The sequence below is a fragment of the Anomaloglossus baeobatrachus genome, chromosome 4 (genome assembly GCF_048569485.1).
Source record: "Anomaloglossus baeobatrachus isolate aAnoBae1 chromosome 4, aAnoBae1.hap1, whole genome shotgun sequence".
NCBI lineage: Eukaryota > Metazoa > Chordata > Amphibia > Anura > Aromobatidae > Anomaloglossus > Anomaloglossus baeobatrachus.
In genome coordinates, this window is record NC_134356.1 from 222,442,514 (window position 1) to 222,461,368 (window position 18,855).

General features: G+C 46.3%; 1 protein-coding gene across 2 annotated transcripts in view; it reads left to right on the forward strand.

The window, feature by feature from the left end:
- SCYL2 (SCY1 like pseudokinase 2) overlaps positions 1-18,855 on the forward strand; it is a 154,280-nt gene that overhangs the window by 9,426 nt on the left and 125,999 nt on the right. For both annotated transcript variants that reach the window (XM_075342386.1, XM_075342387.1), the window contains exon 3: positions 15,373-15,530. In XM_075342386.1, the coding sequence (XP_075198501.1) occupies positions 15,373-15,530 (158 nt within the window). The remainder of the gene's footprint in view (positions 1-15,372; positions 15,531-18,855) is intronic.

Sequence of the window (18,855 nt, forward strand, 5' to 3'; positions counted from 1 at the left end):
ATATACGTGTGTGTGTTCAGTATATACGTGTGTATGTTCAGTATACGTGTGTGTGTGTGTGTTCAGTGTGTGTGTGTGTGTGTGTGTGTTCAGTGTGTGTGTGTGTGTGTGTGTGTTCAGTGTGTGTGTGTGTTCAGTGTGTGTGTGTGTGTGTTCAGTGTGTGTCTGTGTGTGTGTGTGTTCAGTGTATGTCTGTGTGTGTGTGTGTGTTCAGTATATGTGTGTGTGTTCAGTATATGTCTGTGTGTTCAGTGTGTGTGTGTGTTCAGTATGTCTGTGTGTTCAGTATGTCTGTGTGTTCAGTATGTCTGTGTGTGTTCAGTATGTGTGTGTGTGTGTGTTCAGTATGTGTGTGTGTTCAGTATGTGTGTGTGTGTGTGTGTTCAGTATGTGTGTCTGTGTTCAGTATGTGTGTGTTCAGTATGTGTGTGTGTGTGTGTGTTCAGTATGTGTGTGTGTGTGTTCAGTATGTATGTGTGTGTGTGTTCAGTGTGTGGGTGTGTGTGTGTGTGTGTGTTCAGTATATGTCTGTGGGTGTGTGTGTGTTCAGTATATGTCTGTGTGTGTTCAGTATATGTGTGTGTGTTCAGTATATGTGTGTGTGTTCAGTATATGTGTGTGTGTGTTCAGTGTGTGTGTGTGTGTGTGTGTGTGTGTTCAGTATATGTGTGTGTGTGTGTGTTCAGTATATTCGTGTGTGTGTGTGTGTGTTCAGTATATACGTGTGTGTGTGTGTGTTCAGTATATACGTGTGTGTGTGTGTGTGTGTTCAGTATATACGTGTGTGTGTGTGTTCAGTATATACGTGTGTGTGTGTGTGTGTGTTCAGTATATATGTGTGTGTGTGTGTGTGTTCAGTATATACGTGTGTGTGTGTGTGTGTGTGTTCAGTATATACGTGTGTGTGTGTGTGTGTTCAGTATATACGTGTGTGTGTGTGTGTGTGTTCAGTATATACGTGTATGTGTGTGTGTGTTCAGTATACGTGTGTGTGTGTGTGTGTGTTCAGTATACGTGTGTGTGTGTTCAGTGTGTGTGTGTGTGTGTGTGTGTTCAGTGTGTGTGTGTGTGTGTGTGTGTGTGTTCAGTGTGTGTGTGTGTGTGTGTGTTCAGTATATGTGTGTGTGTGTGTGTGTGTTCAGTATATGTGTGTGTGTGTGTGTGTTCAGTATATGTGTGTGTGTGTGTGTGTGTTCAGTATGTGTGTCTGTGTTCAGTATGTGTGTGTTCAGTATGTGGTGTGTGTGTGTTCAGTATGTGTGTGTGTGTGTGTTCAGTATGTATGTGTGTGTGTGTGTGTTCAGTGTGTGGGTGTGTGTGTGTGTGTGTGTGTGTGTTCAGTATATGTCTGTGGGTGTTGTGTGTGTGTTCAGTATATGTCTGTTGTGTGTTCAGTATATGTGTGTGTTGTGTTCAGTATATGTGTGTGTGTTCAGTATATGTGGTGTTGTGTTCAGTATATGTCTGTGTGTGTTCAGTATATGTGTGTGTGTGTGTGTTCAGTATATGTGTGTGTGTGTGTTCAGTATATGTCTGTGTGTGTTCAGTATACATGTGTGTGTGTGTGTGTGTTCAGTATGTGTGTGTGTTCAGTATATGTGTGTGTGTTCAGTATATGTGTGTGTGTGTGTGTTTCAGTGTGTGTGGTGTGTGTGTGTGTGTTCAGTATATGTGTGTGTGTGTGTGTTCAGTATATTCGTGTGTGTGTGTGTGTGTGTTGTTCAGTATATACGTGTGTGTGTGTGTTCAGTATATACGTGTGTGTGTGTGTTCAGTATATACGTTCAGTATACGTGTGTGTGTGTTCAGTGTGTGTGTGTGTTCAGTGTGTGTGTGTGTGTTCAGTGTGTGTGTGTGTTCAGTGTGTGTGTGTGTTCAGTGTGTGTGTGTGTGTGTGTGTGTTCAGTGTGTGTCTGTGTGTGTGTGTGTGTGTGTGTTCAGTATATGTGTGTGTGTTCAGTATATGTCTGTGTGTTCAGTGTGTGTGTGTGTTCAGTATGTCTGTGTGTTCAGTATGTCTGTGTGTGTTCAGTATGTGTGTGTGTGTGTTCAGTATGTGTGTGTGTTCAGTATGTGTGTGTGTGTGTGTGTTCAGTATATGTGTGTGTGTTCAGTATATACGTGTGTGTGTGTGTGTGTGTGTGTTCAGTATATACGTGTGTGTGTGTGTGTTCAGTGTGTGTGTGTGTGTGTGTGTGTGTGTGTGTGTGTGTGTGTTCAGTGTGTGTGTGTGTGTGTGTGTTCAGTGTGTGTGTTCAGTGTGTGTGTGTGTGTTCAGTGTGTGTGTTCAGTGTGTGTGTGTGTGTTCAGTGTGTGTGTGTGTGTTCAGTGTGTGTGTGTGTGTTCAGTATGTGTGTGTGTGTGTATGTGTTCAGTGTGTGTGTGTTCAGTATGTGTGTGTGTGTGTTCAGTATGTGTGTGTGTTCAGTATATGTCTGTGTGTGTTCCGTATATGTGTGTGTGTGTTCAGTATATGTGTGTGTGTGTTCAGTATATGTGTGTGTGTGTTCAGTATATGTGTGTGTGTGTTCAGTATATGTGTGTGTGTGTTCAGTATATACGTGTGTGTGTGTGTTCAGTATATACGTGTGTGTGTGTGTTCAGTATATACGTGTGTGTGTGTGTGTGTTCAGTATATACGTGTGTGTGTGTGTGTTCAGTATATACGTGTGTGTGTGTGTTCAGTATATACGTGTGTGTGTGTGTTCAGTATGTGTGTGTGTGTTCAGTATATACGTGTGTGTGTTCAGTATACGTGTGTGTGTGTGTGTTCAGTGTGTGTGTGTGTGTTCAGTGTGTGTGTGTGTGTTCAGTGTGTGTGTGTGTGTTCAGTGTGTGTGTGTGTGTGTGTTCAGTGTGTGTGTGTGTGTGTGTTCAGTGTGTGTGTGTGTTCAGTGTGTGTGTGTGTTCAGTGTGTGTGTGTGTTCAGTGTGTGTGTGTGTGTGTTCAGTGTGTGTGTGTTCAGTGTGTGTGTGTTCAGTGTGTGTGTGTGTGTGTTCAGTGTGTGTGTGTGTGTGTGTGTTCAGTGTATGTCTGTGTGTGTGTGTTCAGTATATGTGTGTGTGTTCAGTATATGTCTGTGTGTGTTCAGTGTGTGTGTGTGTGTTCAGTGTGTGTGTGTGTGTTCAGTATATGTCTGTGTGTGTTCAGTATGTCTGTGTGTGTTCAGTATTTCTGTGTGTGTTCAGTATGTCTGTGTGTTCAGTATGTCTGTGTGTGTTCAGTATGTGTGTGTGTGTGTTCAGTATGTGTGTGTGTGTGTTCAGTATATACGTGTGTGTGTGTGTGTGTGTTCAGTATACGTCTGTGTGTGTTCAGTGTGTGTGTGTGTGTGTGTGTGTGTGTGTTCAGTGTGTGTGTGTTCAGTATGTGTGTGTGTGTGTTCAGTATATGTCTGTGTGTGTTCAGTATATGTGTGTGTGTGTGTGTATGTTCAGTATATGTGTGTGTGTGTTCAGTATATGTGTGTGTGTGTGTGTGTGTTCAGTATATGTCTGTGTGTGTTCAGTATATGTGTGTGTGTGTGTGTATGTTCAGTATATGTGTGTGTGTGTTCAGTATATGTGTGTGTGTGTGTGTGTGTGTTCAGTATATGTGTGTGTGTGTGTTCAGTATATACGTGTGTGTGTGTGTGTTCAGTATATGTGTGTGTGTTCAGTATATACGTGTGTGTGTGTGTGTTCAGTATATACGTGTGTGTGTGTGTTCAGTATATACGTGTGTGTGTGTTCAGTATATACGTGTGTGTGTGTGTGTTCAGTATATACGTGTGTGTGTGTGTTCAGTATATACGTGTGTGTGTGTGTTCAGTATGTGTGTGTGTGTGTTCAGTATGTGTGTGTGTGTGTTCAGTATGTGTGTGTGTGTGTGTTCAGTATGTGTGTGTGTGTTCAGTATATACGTGTGTGTGTGTGTTCAGTATATACGTGTGTGTTCAGTATGTGTGTGTGTTCAGTATACGTGTGTGTGTGTTCAGTATACGTGTGTGTGTGTGTGTGTGTTCAGTGTGTGTGTGTGTGTGTGTGTGTGTGTGTGTGTGTGTTCAGTGTGTGTGTGTTCAGTATGTCTGTGTGTGTGTGTGTTCAGTATATGTCTGTGTGTGTTCAGTATATGTCTGTGTGTGTTCAGTGTGTGTTCAGTATGTGTGTGTGTGTGTTCAGTATGTGTGTGTGTGTGTTCAGTATGTGTGTGTGTGTGTTCAGTATGTGTGTGTGTGTGTGTGTGTGTGTGTTCAGTATATGTGTGTGTGTGTTCAGTATACGTGTGTGTGTGTTCAGTATACGTGTGTGTGTGTGTTCAGTGTGTGTGTGTGTGTGTTCAGTGTGTGTGTGTGTGTGTGTGTGTGTTCAGTATGTGTGTGTGTGTGTGTGTGTGTGTGTGTGTGTTCAGTATATGTGTGTGTGTGTTCAGTATATATGTGTGTGTGTGTGTGTGTGTGTGTGTGTGTGTGTTCAGTATATGTGTGTGTGTGTGTTCAGTATATACGTGTGTGTGTGTGTGTGTTCAGTATGTGTGTGTGTGTTCAGTATATACGTGTGTGTGTGTGTTCAGTATATACGTGTGTGTGTGTGTGTTCATTATATACGTGTGTGTGTTCAGTATATACGTGTGTGTGTGTGTTCAGTATATACGTGTGTGTGTGTGTTCAGTATATACGTGTGTGTGTGTTCATTATATACGTGTGTGTGTTCAGTATCTGTGTGTGTGTTCAGTATATACGTGTGTGTGTGTGTGTGTTCAGTATATACGTGTGTGTGTGTGTGTGTGTGTTCAGTATATACGTGTGTGTGTTCAGTATATACGTGTGTGTGTGTGTGTGTGTGTGTGTGTTCAGTATATACGTGTGTGTGTGTGTTCAGTATATACGTGTGTGTGTGTGTTCAGTATGTGTGTGTGTGTTCAGTATATACGTGTGTGTGTGTGTTCAGTATATACGTGTGTGTGTGTGTGTTCAGTATATACGTGTGTGTGTGTTCAGTATATACGTGTGTGTGTGTGTTCAGTATATACGTGTGTGTGTGTGTGTTCAGTATCTGTGTGTGTGTGTTCAGTATCTGTGTGTGTGTGTTCAGTATATACGTATCTGTGTGTGTGTGTTCAGTATATACGTGTGTGTGTGTGTTCAGTATATACGTGTGTGTGTGTTCAGTATATACGTGTGTGTGTGTGTGTGTTCAGTATATACGTGTGTGTGTGTGTGTGTTCAGTATATACGTGTGTGTGTGTGTGTGTGTTCAGTATATACGTGTGTGTGTGTTCAGTATGTGTGTGTGTGTGTGTTCAGTATGTGTGTGTATGTGTTCAGTATGTGTGTGTGTGTTCAGTATATACGTGTGTGTGTGTGTGTTCAGTATATACGTGTGTGTGTGTTCAGTATATACGTGTGTGTGTGTGTGTTCAGTATATACGTGTGTGTGTTCAGTATATACGTGTGTGTGTGTGTGTGTGTGTTCAGTATATACGTGTGTGTGTTCAGTATATACGTGTGTGTGTGTTCAGTATGTGTGTGTGTGTGTTCAGTATGTGTGTGTGTGTGTTCAGTATGTGTGTGTGTGTTCAGTATATACGTGTGTGTGTGTTCAGTATATACGTGTGTGTGTGTGTTCAGTATGTGTGTGTGTGTGTTCAGTATGTGTGTGTGTGTGTTCAGTATGTGTGTGTGTGTGTTCAGTATGTGTGTGTGTGTTCAGTATATACGTGTGTGTGTGTTCATTATATACGTGTGTGTGTTCAGTATGTGTGTGTGTTCAGTATACGTGTGTGTGTGTGTGTGTGTGTGTGTGTGTGTTCAGTGTGTGTGTGTGTGTTCAGTGTGTGTGTGTGTGTTCAGTGTGTGTGTGTGTGTTCAGTGTGTGTGTGTGTGTGTGTGTGTGTGTTCAGTGTGTGTGTGTGTGTGTGTGTTCAGTGTGTGTGTGTGTGTGTGTGTGTGTGTGTGTGTGTGTGTGTTCAGTGTGTGTGTGTGTGTGTGTTCAGTGTGTGTGTGTTCAGTGTGTGTGTGTTCAGTGTGTGTGTTTGTGTGTTCAGTATGTGTGTGTGTTCAGTATATGTCTGTGTGTGTTCAGTATGTGTGTGTGTGTGTTCAGTGTGTGTGTGTGTGTGTGTGTGTGTGTGTGTTCAGTGTGTGTGTGTGTGTGTGTTCAGTGTGTGTGTGTGTGTGTGTTCAGTGTGTGTGTGTTCAGTATGTGTGTGTGTGTGTTCAGTGTATGTCTGTGTGTTTGTGTGTTCAGTATATGTGTGTGTGTTCAGTATATGTCTGTGTGTGTTCAGTATGTGTGTGTGTGTGTTCAGTATGTGTGTGTGTGTGTGTGTGTTCAGTATATGTGTGTGTGTGTGTTCAGTATATGTGTGTGTGTGTGTGTGTTCAGTATATACGTGTGTGTGTGTGTGTGTTCAGTATATACGTGTGTGTGTGTGTTCAGTATGTGTGTGTGTGTTCAGTATATACGTGTGTGTGTTCATTATATACGTGTGTGTGTTCAGTATCTGTGTGTGTTCAGTATATACGTGTGTGTGTGTGTGTGTTCAGTATATACGTGTGTGTGTGTGTTCAGTATATACGTGTGTGTGTGTGTGTTCAGTATATACGTGTGTGTGTGTGTTCAGTATATACGTGTGTGTGTGTTCAGTATATACGTGTGTGTGTGTGTGTTCAGTATATACGTGTGTGTGTGTTCAGTATCTGTGTGTGTGTGTTCAGTATCTGTGTGTGTGTTCAGTATCTGTGTGTGTGTGTTCAGTATATACGTATCTGTGTGTGTGTGTTCAGTATATACGTGTGTGTGTTCAGTATATACGTGTGTGTGTTCAGTATATACGTGTGTGTGTGTGTTCAGTATATACGTGTGTGTGTGTGTTCAGTATATACGTGTGTGTTCAGTATCTGTGTGTGTGTGTTCAGTATCTGTGTGTGTGTGTTCAGTATATACGTGTGTGTGTTCAGTATATACGTGTGTGTGTGTGTGTTCAGTATATACGTGTGTGTGTGTGTGTGTTCAGTATATACGTGTGTGTGTGTGTGTGTTCAGTATATACGTGTGTGTGTGTGTGTGTTCAGTATATACGTGTGTGTGTGTGTGTGTGTTCGGTATATACGTGTGTGTGTGTTCAGTATATACGTGTGTGTTCAGTATCTGTGTGTGTGTGTTCAGTATATACGTGTGTGTGTGTGTGTGTGTTCAGTATATACGTGTGTGTTCAGTATCTGTGTGTGTGTTCAGTATATACGTGTGTGTGTGTGTGTGTTCAGTATATACGTACGTGTGTGTTCAGTATATACGTGTGTGTTTTCAGTATATACGTGCGTGTGTGTGTGTGTGTTCAGTATATGTGTGTGTGTGTTCAGTATATGTGTGTGTGTGTTCAATATATGTGTGTGTGTGTTCAGTATATGTGTGTGTGTTCAGTATATACGTGTGTGTGTGTGTGTTCAGTATACGTGTGTGTGTTCAGTGTGTGTGTTCAGTGTGTGTGTTCAGTGTGTGTGTGTGTGTGTGTGTGTTCAGTGTGTGTGTGTTCAGTATCTGTGTGTGTTCAGTATATACGTGTGTGTGTGTGTGTTCAGTATATACGTGTGTGTGTGTGTTCAGTATATACGTGTGTGTGTGTGTGTGTGTGTGTTCAGTATATACGTGTGTGTTCAGTATATACGTGTGTGTTCAGTATCTGTGTGTGTGTTCAGTATATACGTTCGTGTGTGTTCAGTATATACGTGTGTGTTTTCAGTATATACGTGTGTGTGTGTGTGTGTGTGTGTGTTCAGTATCTGTGTGTGTGTTCAGTATATACGTGTGTGTTTTCAGTATATACGCGTGTGTGTGTGTGTGTGTGTGTGTGTGTGTGTGTTCAGTATATACATGCATGTGTGCTATGTGTGTGTGTGCTCAGTGTATCCATGTGTGTCTGCTATATGTGTATACATATGTGTATATGTGCTCAGTGTGTGTGTATGGTGAGAACCTGGAAGCCGGAGTATCGCAGGGACAGCATCGGGGACTCATCACAGTTCCCAATGAACTCTGATAAACCCATGAAGCTGTAGCGTGGGGGTCATCATGATGTCATTAGAGTTCATTGGAAACTCCGATGACCTGGAGGTCACTGTGCTTGCAGAGTACTCACCTGTCCCCGCGGTGCTGTCCTCGGTGGTGCTGTACCCAGCACTGTCCCTGCGCTGCTCCGGCTTCCAGGTCCTGAGTGCGGTGAATAATCGATGAATATAATGAGCGACGAGCAGGAGGCAGCAGAGCCGAAGAAAACAGGTAAATATGGAAAATCTTTTTATTTCACAGACCCGTGTTTCCTTCGGTACCTGTCACACGTATGCAAACATCATGCGTGTGACTGGTACCTGATTAAACACGGATGTCTGAAACCGGCCTAAAGCAGACCCAGTTCCCAACATATTCCTATTAAATGGATGTTGCATATAATCAAAGTAATCTTGATGGCACTTCATTGGCTAAATTTACACTAATATTTTAAAAAGGACCACTTACTTATTCAAATCAATTTGAGTTAAATAACTTGTAAATATCCCTGAGCTTCCCCGATTCAGCTATTTTATTTCCATTTTGCGCTGCTTCACTCCATTGTGGAGTTATTCACATTTGTTGCTCTTGGAGCCCCGTATGTGAAATCTCTGCTGGTAGGCCAGCTAAGTGCTTCTGTAGTGTCTTCTCTGGGGGCATGGAATTTTACTTCTCCCACATGCTGCCAATCGGAGCTTGGTGGTTTCAGGCTCTAGAAGACTGCTCTAGGAGGTTAGTATGAAAGCACCCCCCCACCCCCCCCACCCGGGGAGAAGACTGTGAAGAAACACCTAGTTGCTCCACAAGCAGAGATTTCACATATTGCGCACCAGAAGAAACAAATGTGAATATCTCTGCAATGGAGCGACACCGCACAAAACAGAAAAGAGCAACGGAATCAGGGGAACTCTGTGTGATTTTGTATAAGGTATTTATAAACTCAATTTCTTTGTCGCTCCTAATTGGGAGACCCAGACAATTGGGTGTATAGCTACTGCCTCCGGAGGCCACACAAAGCACTACACTTAAAAGTGTAAAGCCCCTCCCCTTCTGCCTATACACCCCCCGTGGGATCACGGGCTCCTCAGTTTTTCATGCTTTGTGCGAAGGAGGTCAGACATCCACACATAGCTCCACTGTTTAGTCAGCAGCAGCTGCTGACTATGTCGGATGGAAGAAAAGAGGACCCATACTAGGGCCCCCAGCATGCTCCCTTCTCACCCCACTTTCGTCGGCGGTGTTTGTTAACGTTGAGGTACCCATTGCGGGTACGGAGGCTGGAGCCCACATGCTGCTTCCTTCCCCATCCCCCTTAGGGCTCTGGGTGAAGTGGGATTTTACCGGTCTCCAGGCACTGAGACCGTGCTCCATCCACAGCCGCTGGGGAATCTGCTGGATATGGAGCTGAGTATCGTCAGGGACATGGCCCTGCTACGTCAAGGTACTCTGTGTCCCCGTACAGACCGCGCGCAGACACACTGCAGCATTGCTGGGTGTGTTAGTGCGCCGGGGACAACAGCGCTGCGCGCTTGTGCCACTACTCACTACAGCTCTGCTGAGTGAGTTAATGTATTGGGAACTGCCGCGCCGGCCGCTGCTGTCAGTTTACGCTGCGGCGCGGCTGGGACTTGTGGTGCGCCGGGGACTTCCGCGCTGGCCGTGCATATATGACGGCCGCGCTTATTACTCGAGTCCCCGGCTTTTGCGGCCTAGTTTCGCTTCGTTCCTGCCCCCAGGCCTGCCAGTCAGGGGAAGGGCGGGACGCTGTACAGAACATCAGCGCAGAGGGCTGGAGTCTACTTTACATACTCCAGCCCTCACACTGGACACAGTGGGAAGCCAGTTTCCCGCACTTTGTCTGAGGCACGCCCACGGTCCGCCCCTCTTCACAGAACGCCGGCAGCCATTCCTGTGTGCAGTCTGAGCTGGAGAGGGGAGACAAGTTCTGGGAGACCCAGACACGGGATTCTGGCGACCACACACCCGCGTTTGCGCGGGCGGTAAGCGGCACCTCTGGTGCTGACCCCACTAGTGCCGAAGTGTACATTTGTATTTTTATGCTTGCATTCGATACATTGCACTGTACGGTCGCTGGTGATTCTTGGCTATATACCCTCCTAGATTACTCAGAGGAGACAACAGCATGTCATCTGCAAAAAGCAAGGGTGCCAAGGCACAGGCTTTCTATGCTGCTTGTACCGCACGTGAGGCTACTCTACCGGCAGGTTCCACTGACCCCCATTGTGTGCAGTGCTCGGCCCCTGTGGCACTTGCTCGGCCGGGGCCTCTGCTAGAGGTGACCCAGGGAGAACCACCTGTGAATACTGTCCAGGTGACGGGGACGGAGTTTGCAGTTTTTGCGGATAGATTGTCTGTGACTATGACTAAAATTCTAGAAACTTTGCAGTCTAGACCAGTAACTCAGACCATGGGCACTGTTGAATCATTGCTCCCTGGTCCCCCTCAGTTGGAACAGCTCCGGGCTCCGGGGGTGTCCCATGCATCCCAGGGTGAAGGCTCTGACACGGACGACAGTCCCAGACAGCCTAAGCGAGCTCGCTATGAGCGGCCCTCGACTTCATCACACTGGTCAGGGTCCCAGCAGGAGGACTCTCTGTATGATGAGGCGGAGGTAGCTGATCAGGATTCTGATCCTGAGACCGCTCTCAATCTGGATACTCCTGATGGTGACGCCATAGTGAATGATCTTATAGCGTCCATCAATAGAATGTTGGATATTTCTCCCCCAGCTCCTCCAGTGGAGGAGTCAGCTTCACAGCAGGAGAAATTCCATTTCAGGTATCCCAAGCGTAAATTAAGTACTTTTCTGGACCACTCTGACTTTAGAGAGTCAGTCCAGAAACACCACGCTTGTCCAGATAAGCGTTTCTCCAAACGGCTTAAGGATACACGTTATCCCTTTCCCCCTGACGTGGTCAAGGGCTGGACCCAGTGTCCCAAGGTGGATCCTCCAATCTCCAGGCTTGCGGCTAGATCCATAGTTGCAGTGGAAGATGGGGCTGCACTTAAAGATGCCACTGACAGACAGATGGAGCTCTGGTTGAAATCCATCTATGAAGCTATCGGCGCGTCGTTTGCTCCAGCATTCGCAGCCGTATGGGCACTCCAAGCTATTTCAGCTGGTCTTACACAGATTGACACGGTCACACGTACATCTGTTCCGCAGGTGGCATCCTTAACCTCTCAAATGTCTGCATTTGCGTCTTACGCGATTAATGCTGTTCTGGACTCTACGAGCCGTACGGCAGTGGCGTCCGCCAACTCCGTGGTTTTACGCAGAGCCTTGTGGTTAAGGGAATGGAAGGCAGATTCTGCTTCCAAAAAGTGCTTAACCAGTTTGCCATTTTCTGGTGACCGACTGTTTGGTGAGCGTTTGGATGAAATCATTAAACAGTCCAAGGGTAAGGATTCATCCTTACCTCAGCCCAGACAAAACAAACCCCAACAGAGGAGGGGACAGTCGGGGTTTCGGTCCTTTCGAGGCTCGGGCAGGTCCCGATTCTCCTCGTCCAAAAGGACTCAAAAGGATCAGAGGAGCTCAGATTCTTGGCGGGCTCAGTCACGCCCAAAAAAGACAGCCGGAAGACCCGCTACCAAGGCGGCTTCCTCATGACTTTCGGCCTCCTCTCTCCGCATCCTCGGTCGGTGGCAGGCTCTCCCGCTTTGGCGACATTTGGCTGCCACAGGTCAAAGACCGTTGGGTGAGAGACATTCTGTCTCACGGGTACAGGATAGAGTTCAGTTCTCGTCCTCCAACTCGATTCTTCAGAACTTCTCCACCTCCCGACCGAGCCGATGCTCTTCTGCAAGCGGTGTGCACTCTAAAGGCAGAAGGAGTGGTGACCCCTGTTCCTCTTCAGGAGCAAGGTCACGGTTTTTACTCCAATTTGTTTGTGGTGCCAAAAAAGGACGGGTCTTTCCGTCCCGTTCTGGATCTAAAACTGCTCAACAAGCACGTGAAAACCAGGCGATTCCGGATGGAATCCCTCCGCTCCGTCATCGCCTCAATGTCTCAAGGAGATTTCCTAGCATCAATAGACATCAAGGATGCTTATCTCCACGTGCCGATTGCTCCAGAGCATCAGCGTTTTCTACGCTTCGTTATAGGAGACGAACACCTTCAGTTCGTAGCTCTGCCTTTCGGGCTGGCGACAGCCCCACGGGTCTTCACCAAGGTCATGGCAGCAGTAGTAGCAGTCCTGCACTCTCAAGGTCACTCTGTGATCCCGTATTTGGACGATCTACTGGTCAAGTCACCCTCTCAAGAGGCATGCCAACACAGCCTGAACGTTGCGCTGGAGACTCTCCAGAGTTTCGGGTGGATCATCATCTTTTCAAAGTCAAATCTGACCCCGACCCAATCGCTAACATATCTTGGCATGGAGTTTCATACTCTCTCAGCGATAGTGAAGCTTCCGCTGGACAAACAGCGTTCACTACAGACAGGGGTGCAATCTCTCCTTCAAGGCCAGTCACACCCCTTGAGACGCCTCATGCACTTCCTAGGGAAGATGGTAGCAACAATGGAGGCAGTCCCTTTCGCGCAGTTTCATCTGCGTCCACTACAATGGGACATTCTCCGCTAATGGGACGGGAAGTCGACGTCCCTCGACAGGAACGTCTCCCTTTCTCAGGCGGCCAAGGAATCTCTTCGGTGGTGGCTTCTTACCACTTCATTGTCAAAAGGAAAGTCCTTTCTACCCCCATCCTGGGCGGTGGTTACGACAGACGCGAGTCTTTCAGGGTGGGGAGCAGTTTTTCTCCACCACAGGGCTCAAGGTACGTGGACTCAGCAAGAGTCCACCCTTCAGATCAATGTTCTGGAAATCAGAGCAGTGTATCTTGCTCTACAAGCCTTCCAGCAGTGGCTGGAAGGCAAGCAGATCCGAATTCAGTCGGACAACTCCACAACGGTGGCATACATCAACCACCAAGGAGGAACACGCAGTCGGCAAGCCTTCCAGGAAGTCCGGCGGATTCTGACGTGGGTGGAAGACATGGCATCCACCATATCCGCAGTTCACATCCCAGGCGTGGAAAACTGGGAAGCAGACTTCCTCAGTCGCCAGGGTATGGACGCAGGGGAATGGTCTCTTCACCCGGACGTGTTTCAGGAGATCTGTCGCCGCTGGGGGATGCCGGACGTCGACCTAATGGCGTCCCGGCACAACAACAAGGTCCCGGCTTTCATGGCACGGTCTCACGATCACCGAGCTCTGGCGGCGGACGCCTTAGTTCAAGATTGGTCGCTGTTCCGGCTACCTTATGTGTTTCCACCTCTGGCACTGTTGCCCAGAGTGCTGCGCAAGATCAGGTCCGACTGCCGCCGCGCCATCCTCGTCGCTCCAGACTGGCCGAGGAGGTCGTGGTACCCGGATCTGTGGCACCTCACGGTAGGCCAACCGTGGGCACTACCAGACCTACCAGACTTGTTGTCCCAAGGGCCGTTTTTCCATCAGAATTCTGCGGCCCTGAACCTGACTGTGTGGCCATTGAGTCCTGGATCCTAGCGTCTTCAGGATTATCTCAAGAGGTCATTGCCACCATGAAACAGGCTAGAAAACCATCCTCCGCCAAGATCTACCACAGGACGTGGAAGATATTCTTATCTTGGTGCTCTGCTCAGGGAGTTGCTCCCTGGCCATTTGCATTGCCTACTCTTCTTTCTTTCCTGCAATCCGGTTTGGATAAAGGTTTGTCGCTCGGCTCCCTTAAAGGACAAGTCTCAGCGCTATCTGTATTTTTTCAGAAACGCCTAGCACGACTTCCTCAGGTACGCACGTTCCTGCAAGGGGTTTGTCATATCGTCCCTCCTTACAAGCGGCCGTTAGAGCCCTGGGATCTGAACAGGGTTCTAATTGCTCTCCAGAAGCCGCCTTTCGAGCCTATGAGGGATGTTTCCCTTTCTCGCCTTTCACAGAAAGTGGCCTTTCTAGTAGCGGTCACGTCTCTTCGGAGAGTGTCCGAGCTAGCAGCGCTGTCATGCAAATCTCCCTTTCTGGTGTTTCACCAGGACAAGGTGGTTCTGCGCCCGATTCTGGAGTTTCTCCCTAAGGTGGTATCCCCCTTTCATCTCAATCAGGATATCGTCTTGCCTTCTTTGTGTCCTCATCCAGTTCATCAATGTGAAAAGGATTTGCATTTGTTGGATCTGGTGAGAGCACTCAGAATCTACATTTCCCGCACGGCGCCTCTGCGCCGCTCGGATGCACTCTTTATCCTTGTTGCTGGTCAGCGTAAAGGGTCGCAAGCTTCCAAATCCACCCTGGCTCGGTGGATCAAGGAACCAATTCTTGAAGCCTACCGTTCTGCTGGGATTCCGGTTCCCTCAGGGCTGAAGGCCCATTCTACCAGAGCCGTGGGTGCGTCCTGGGCATTACGGCACCAGGCTACGGCTCAGCAGGTGTGCCAGGCGGCAACCTGGTCGAGTTTGCACACTTTTACCAAGCATTATCAGGTGCATACCTACGCTTCGGCGGACGCCAGCCTAGGTAGACAAGTCCTTCAGGCGGCGGTTGCCCACCTGTAGGAAAGGGCTGTTTTTTCGGCCCTATCACGAGGTGTTATTTTACCCACCCAGGGACTGCTTTTGGACGTCCCAATTGTCTGGGTCTCCCAATTAGGAGCGACAAAGAAGAAGGGAATTTTGTTTACTTACCGTAAATTCCTTTTCTTCTAGCTCCAATTGGGAGACCCAGCACCCGCCCTGTTTTCTTAGGGATTTTTGTTTTTTCGGGTACACATGTTGTTCATGTTGAATGGTTTCAGTTCTCCGATGTTTCTTCGGATCGAATTTGTTTTTAAACCAGTTATTGGCTTTCCTCCTTCTTGCTCTTGCACTAAAACTGAGGAGCCCGTGATCCCACGGGGGGTGTATAGGCAGAAGGGGAGGGGCTTTACACTTTTAAGTGTAGTGCTTTGTGTGGCCTCCGGAGGCAGTAGCTATACACCCAATTGTCTGGGTCTCCCAATTGGAGCTAGAAGAAAAGGAATTTACGGTAAGTAAACAAAATTCCCTTCTTCTTTGAAAAAGTAACTGGTCTTCTTTAATGTTTACATGTGATAGGACTAGCAAAGAAACTACAAACCATTATCAGCCTCATACCTAGTAAGGTTTCAAATGGTAATAGCAATGTTTTATAGCGTCAAAAATGCCGTTTTGTTTCACAATTCAGTCACACTGGTTTACTAGTTTAAAAAAGTGAAACCGAGACATTAAGTCGCCCCAATGGTGTTTCAGTCACATTAATGTATAACTACCATTCTCTTTAGAGTAGTGTTTTAGTGCTGTTTAGTTCTTTACCTGGGTCTTTTTTTTCTTTAGGAAGTTGCAGTCTTTGTGTTTGACAAAAAGTTAATCGACAAGTATCAAAAATATGAGAAGGATCAAATTATAGATTCTCTGAAACGGGGGGTCCAACAATTAACGAGGCTCCGACATCCACGGTTACTGACTGTACAGCATCCACTTGAAGATTCTAGGTAAGGCAGTCTGTTGTGGATTCACATTGTGCACACTGAATTTTAAGGATATACGCTTTCCATATTCCAAAACATCATGTCTTTGAGTGGGTCACCTGCTTTTTACACCAGGTATTCTTTGACAGATTTTTAGTTGCACCATAAATTTTGCATCTGGAAATCTACTTTGAGAAAACCACACACTTTAAATGAAGTCTGTCATCTTTTGCACTTCCTTTTTGATGGTGCTTTGTTTGAGACTTCCAGTGCGTACTTGGAAACGCAAGCGAAGGGTCATCGGGGGGCAAATTCTGCTTCCCATTCCCTGAATCAAAGCACCATCAGTGACTCATTTCTAGGGTTGTGCTAGTCACAACGCAATGTGCACTACGTGATGTGCACTATGACAGCACGCTCTCTGTTGCCAGCTCAGATCAGTAGTAATGAGCCAGTACCAGAGCAGAGCATACTGTTAGTGCATGGTGTCAGAATACTCGCCATGCAGAGAACAGCGCCAACCCCACAAGGGACATGATTAGTCTCTGCACGCCGGGCATTCTGACACCATGCACTAACAGTGCGTTTTCTTGTCAGCTTGTTATTGCTGATCTGAGCTGGTAACAAAGAATGTGCTGTCATTGAACACATTGCACAGTGCACATCACGCTGGGACTAGCCCAGCTCCTGAAACAAGCATCACTGATGACGCTTTGTTCCAGGGAGGGGACAGGAGCTGTGGTAGTGACCACAGCCTCCAGCTACCTCCTGATGACGCTTCATTGGAGAATCCCAGTATGTATTGGGATTCTTAAATGGGGTATCATCAAAAGGGAAGTGGGGAAAAAAAAGTGTAGTTAGTGTCCCCAAAAATGGGGTCTGTAAAAACAACTCGCCAAGCAAATTACAAGCCTTCAGACAACTCTATCATCAGAAGAATATTACGCATCTCAGGAAATGGTGACAAAAACACTTCTGCAAATTTCTAAATTTTCCTAACTTTTAAAATAATTTTAAAAAAGCATACAATTTTAATATTGTTTAGAGTCATATAGTCAACTAATTTTTCTCAGTTGCTTCATTTGGGACACAGGAATCATAAGTTGATTTGCTGCCACCATGAATACTTAGTAAACGTAGTAAAAAAAAAAAAAAAATCCTCCCAAATAGGCTAAACCTGGGCAGCCAAGTGCCAGCACCCAGCTATCCAGTTTAGCTTAGGGGCCTTTTGCACACTACAACATCGCAAGCCGATGCTGTAATGCCGAGCGCGATAGTCCCCGCCCCCGTCGCAGCTGCGATGTCATGGTGATAGCTGCCGTAGCGAACATTATTGCTACGGCAGCTTCACATGCACTCACCTGCCCTGCGACGTCGCTCTGGCCGGCGACCCGCCTCCTTCCTAAGGCGGGTCTTGTGGCGTCACAGCGACGTCACACGGCAGGCGGCCAATAGAAGCCGGGAGGCGGAGATGAGCGGGACGTAAACATCCCACCCACCTCCTTCCTTCCTCATTGCAGCCAATATATGAAAATGACTGACACTACACCGATCATATGATACTGACGCTTTTGCGCTCGGTAATCGTAGTTAAAACGATTTACACACTACGATGTCTTGAGCGACTCTGGAAGTGCGTCACTTTCGATTTGACCCCTCCGCCATTGCACCTGCGATGTCGTAGTATGCAAAGGGCCCCTTAGTGTCATTCGGAGGCAGACATGGCTCTAAGTAGCAGACCTGTCTTAGCCTTTATTAGGCAGTGTAGGATTTAAACTTTTTTTTCTCTCTTTTCTTTATTTTTCAACAGACAAGGGCTGTGGCCCAGATTATTCATAGGATGGCTAGGATAGAGAATGGCAGTGTTTCCATCCTTTCACCTCCTGTGGTAGGAAAACCAAAGAATAATCCCCATTAAAAAAATAACTTTTACTAATTACCATTAAAAGATCAAAAACCACAATAATACAGACAAATATATTAAAATAGCCTCACACACCATTGTTCTGGTGCCCCAAGGAGGAGTTCGCATCTGTGCTTGTCCCCTGATGATTCCCTGGCATCTCTGGGAGGAAACACGTCAGGACTCTGTTGTGGACTTTTCCAGATAAGTTAGTTGTCTCTATCTTATCTTGATGAGGCAATTTTAATATTTTTGGTGTTTGAACTGTGCAGGGTTTTATAGGGTCATTCAGGGTCTCCCGTCGGTGAATGTGGGCGCCACAACCCTAGGGCGTTATACCCTCCATTGCTAGGTAGGGAGAGCTACTTTAGGGATATATAGGGACAGCTTATTCCCGTCTCCCTCCTTGCCTTTGTTATTATACACCCTGCATATATTTGTTGTCTGTATTATTGTGGTTTTTGATCTTTTAATGGTAATTATTAAGTTATTTTTTAATGGGGATTATTCTTTGGTTTTCCTGACTTCCTCCCCTTTGTTCATTGGCTGCGGCCTGGTTTAAGTACCTCCTATGGTAGCACGGACCAGATCCCTCTCTTTTGAGTCAGTAAAGCTTTTTACTGACTCACACAATCAACTTTTGTTGCATTGCCTGGACCGTTAGGGTGTTTGTAGATTTTATGCCTAATGTGGTCTCCCAAGAAGCCTATCTCTACCACTAGAGTTTCCGATCGGTAGCTCATGGGTCAAGGTGCTTCTACATTCCAGAGGAATGTTGGGCTTTCCCTATAAGGGCAGGATTCTCCTTCACCAGTTTGGATTGAAAATTATGAATGCCTGCAAAGCTCAGGATTTTTCAGATTGAGTCCAAATAAATCTTTCCAAAACTGTCTCCTTTTCTACTCAAATGCTGGATCATTTAATTTACTTGAAGGGCTTTTGGACCTGTGGTTCAAGAGACTTCATGCCTTTTGGACTAGGTTTGTGTGACTAGGATTAGGGAACAAGGGTCTTAAACGTCCTGTTTCTACCATTACATTTAGTTCTTGTTCATAGGTGAGAACCTCTTGGCAGCATGGCTATATCCTGACGTTTTATTTTTGCATGCCTGTCTTGAACCAGGGTTGACTCCCAAGGGCCAGGTTTCTGCCTTGTTTATCCCGGTTCAGCAAAACTTGACTTGTATGCCATAGGTCTGGACTGCCTCCTGGGCAGGATGCACTTGGGTCCACATAGTCGCATACCTGCATCTGGAGAACCTCAATCTGGTCTTGGACGCCCTTCAGTTCAGTTCTCTCCTTTTATGCTGATTGGAGATCTCTCTCCATTCTGGCATGGTGATTTTTTTTTTTTCTTTTTTTTTTTTTTTTTCTCCCCTCTCTAGGGATCTCCTCCCTCCATAAGGCGAGGTTCCGAGACGCGCTCCCATCTGTGTAGCGCCCCATG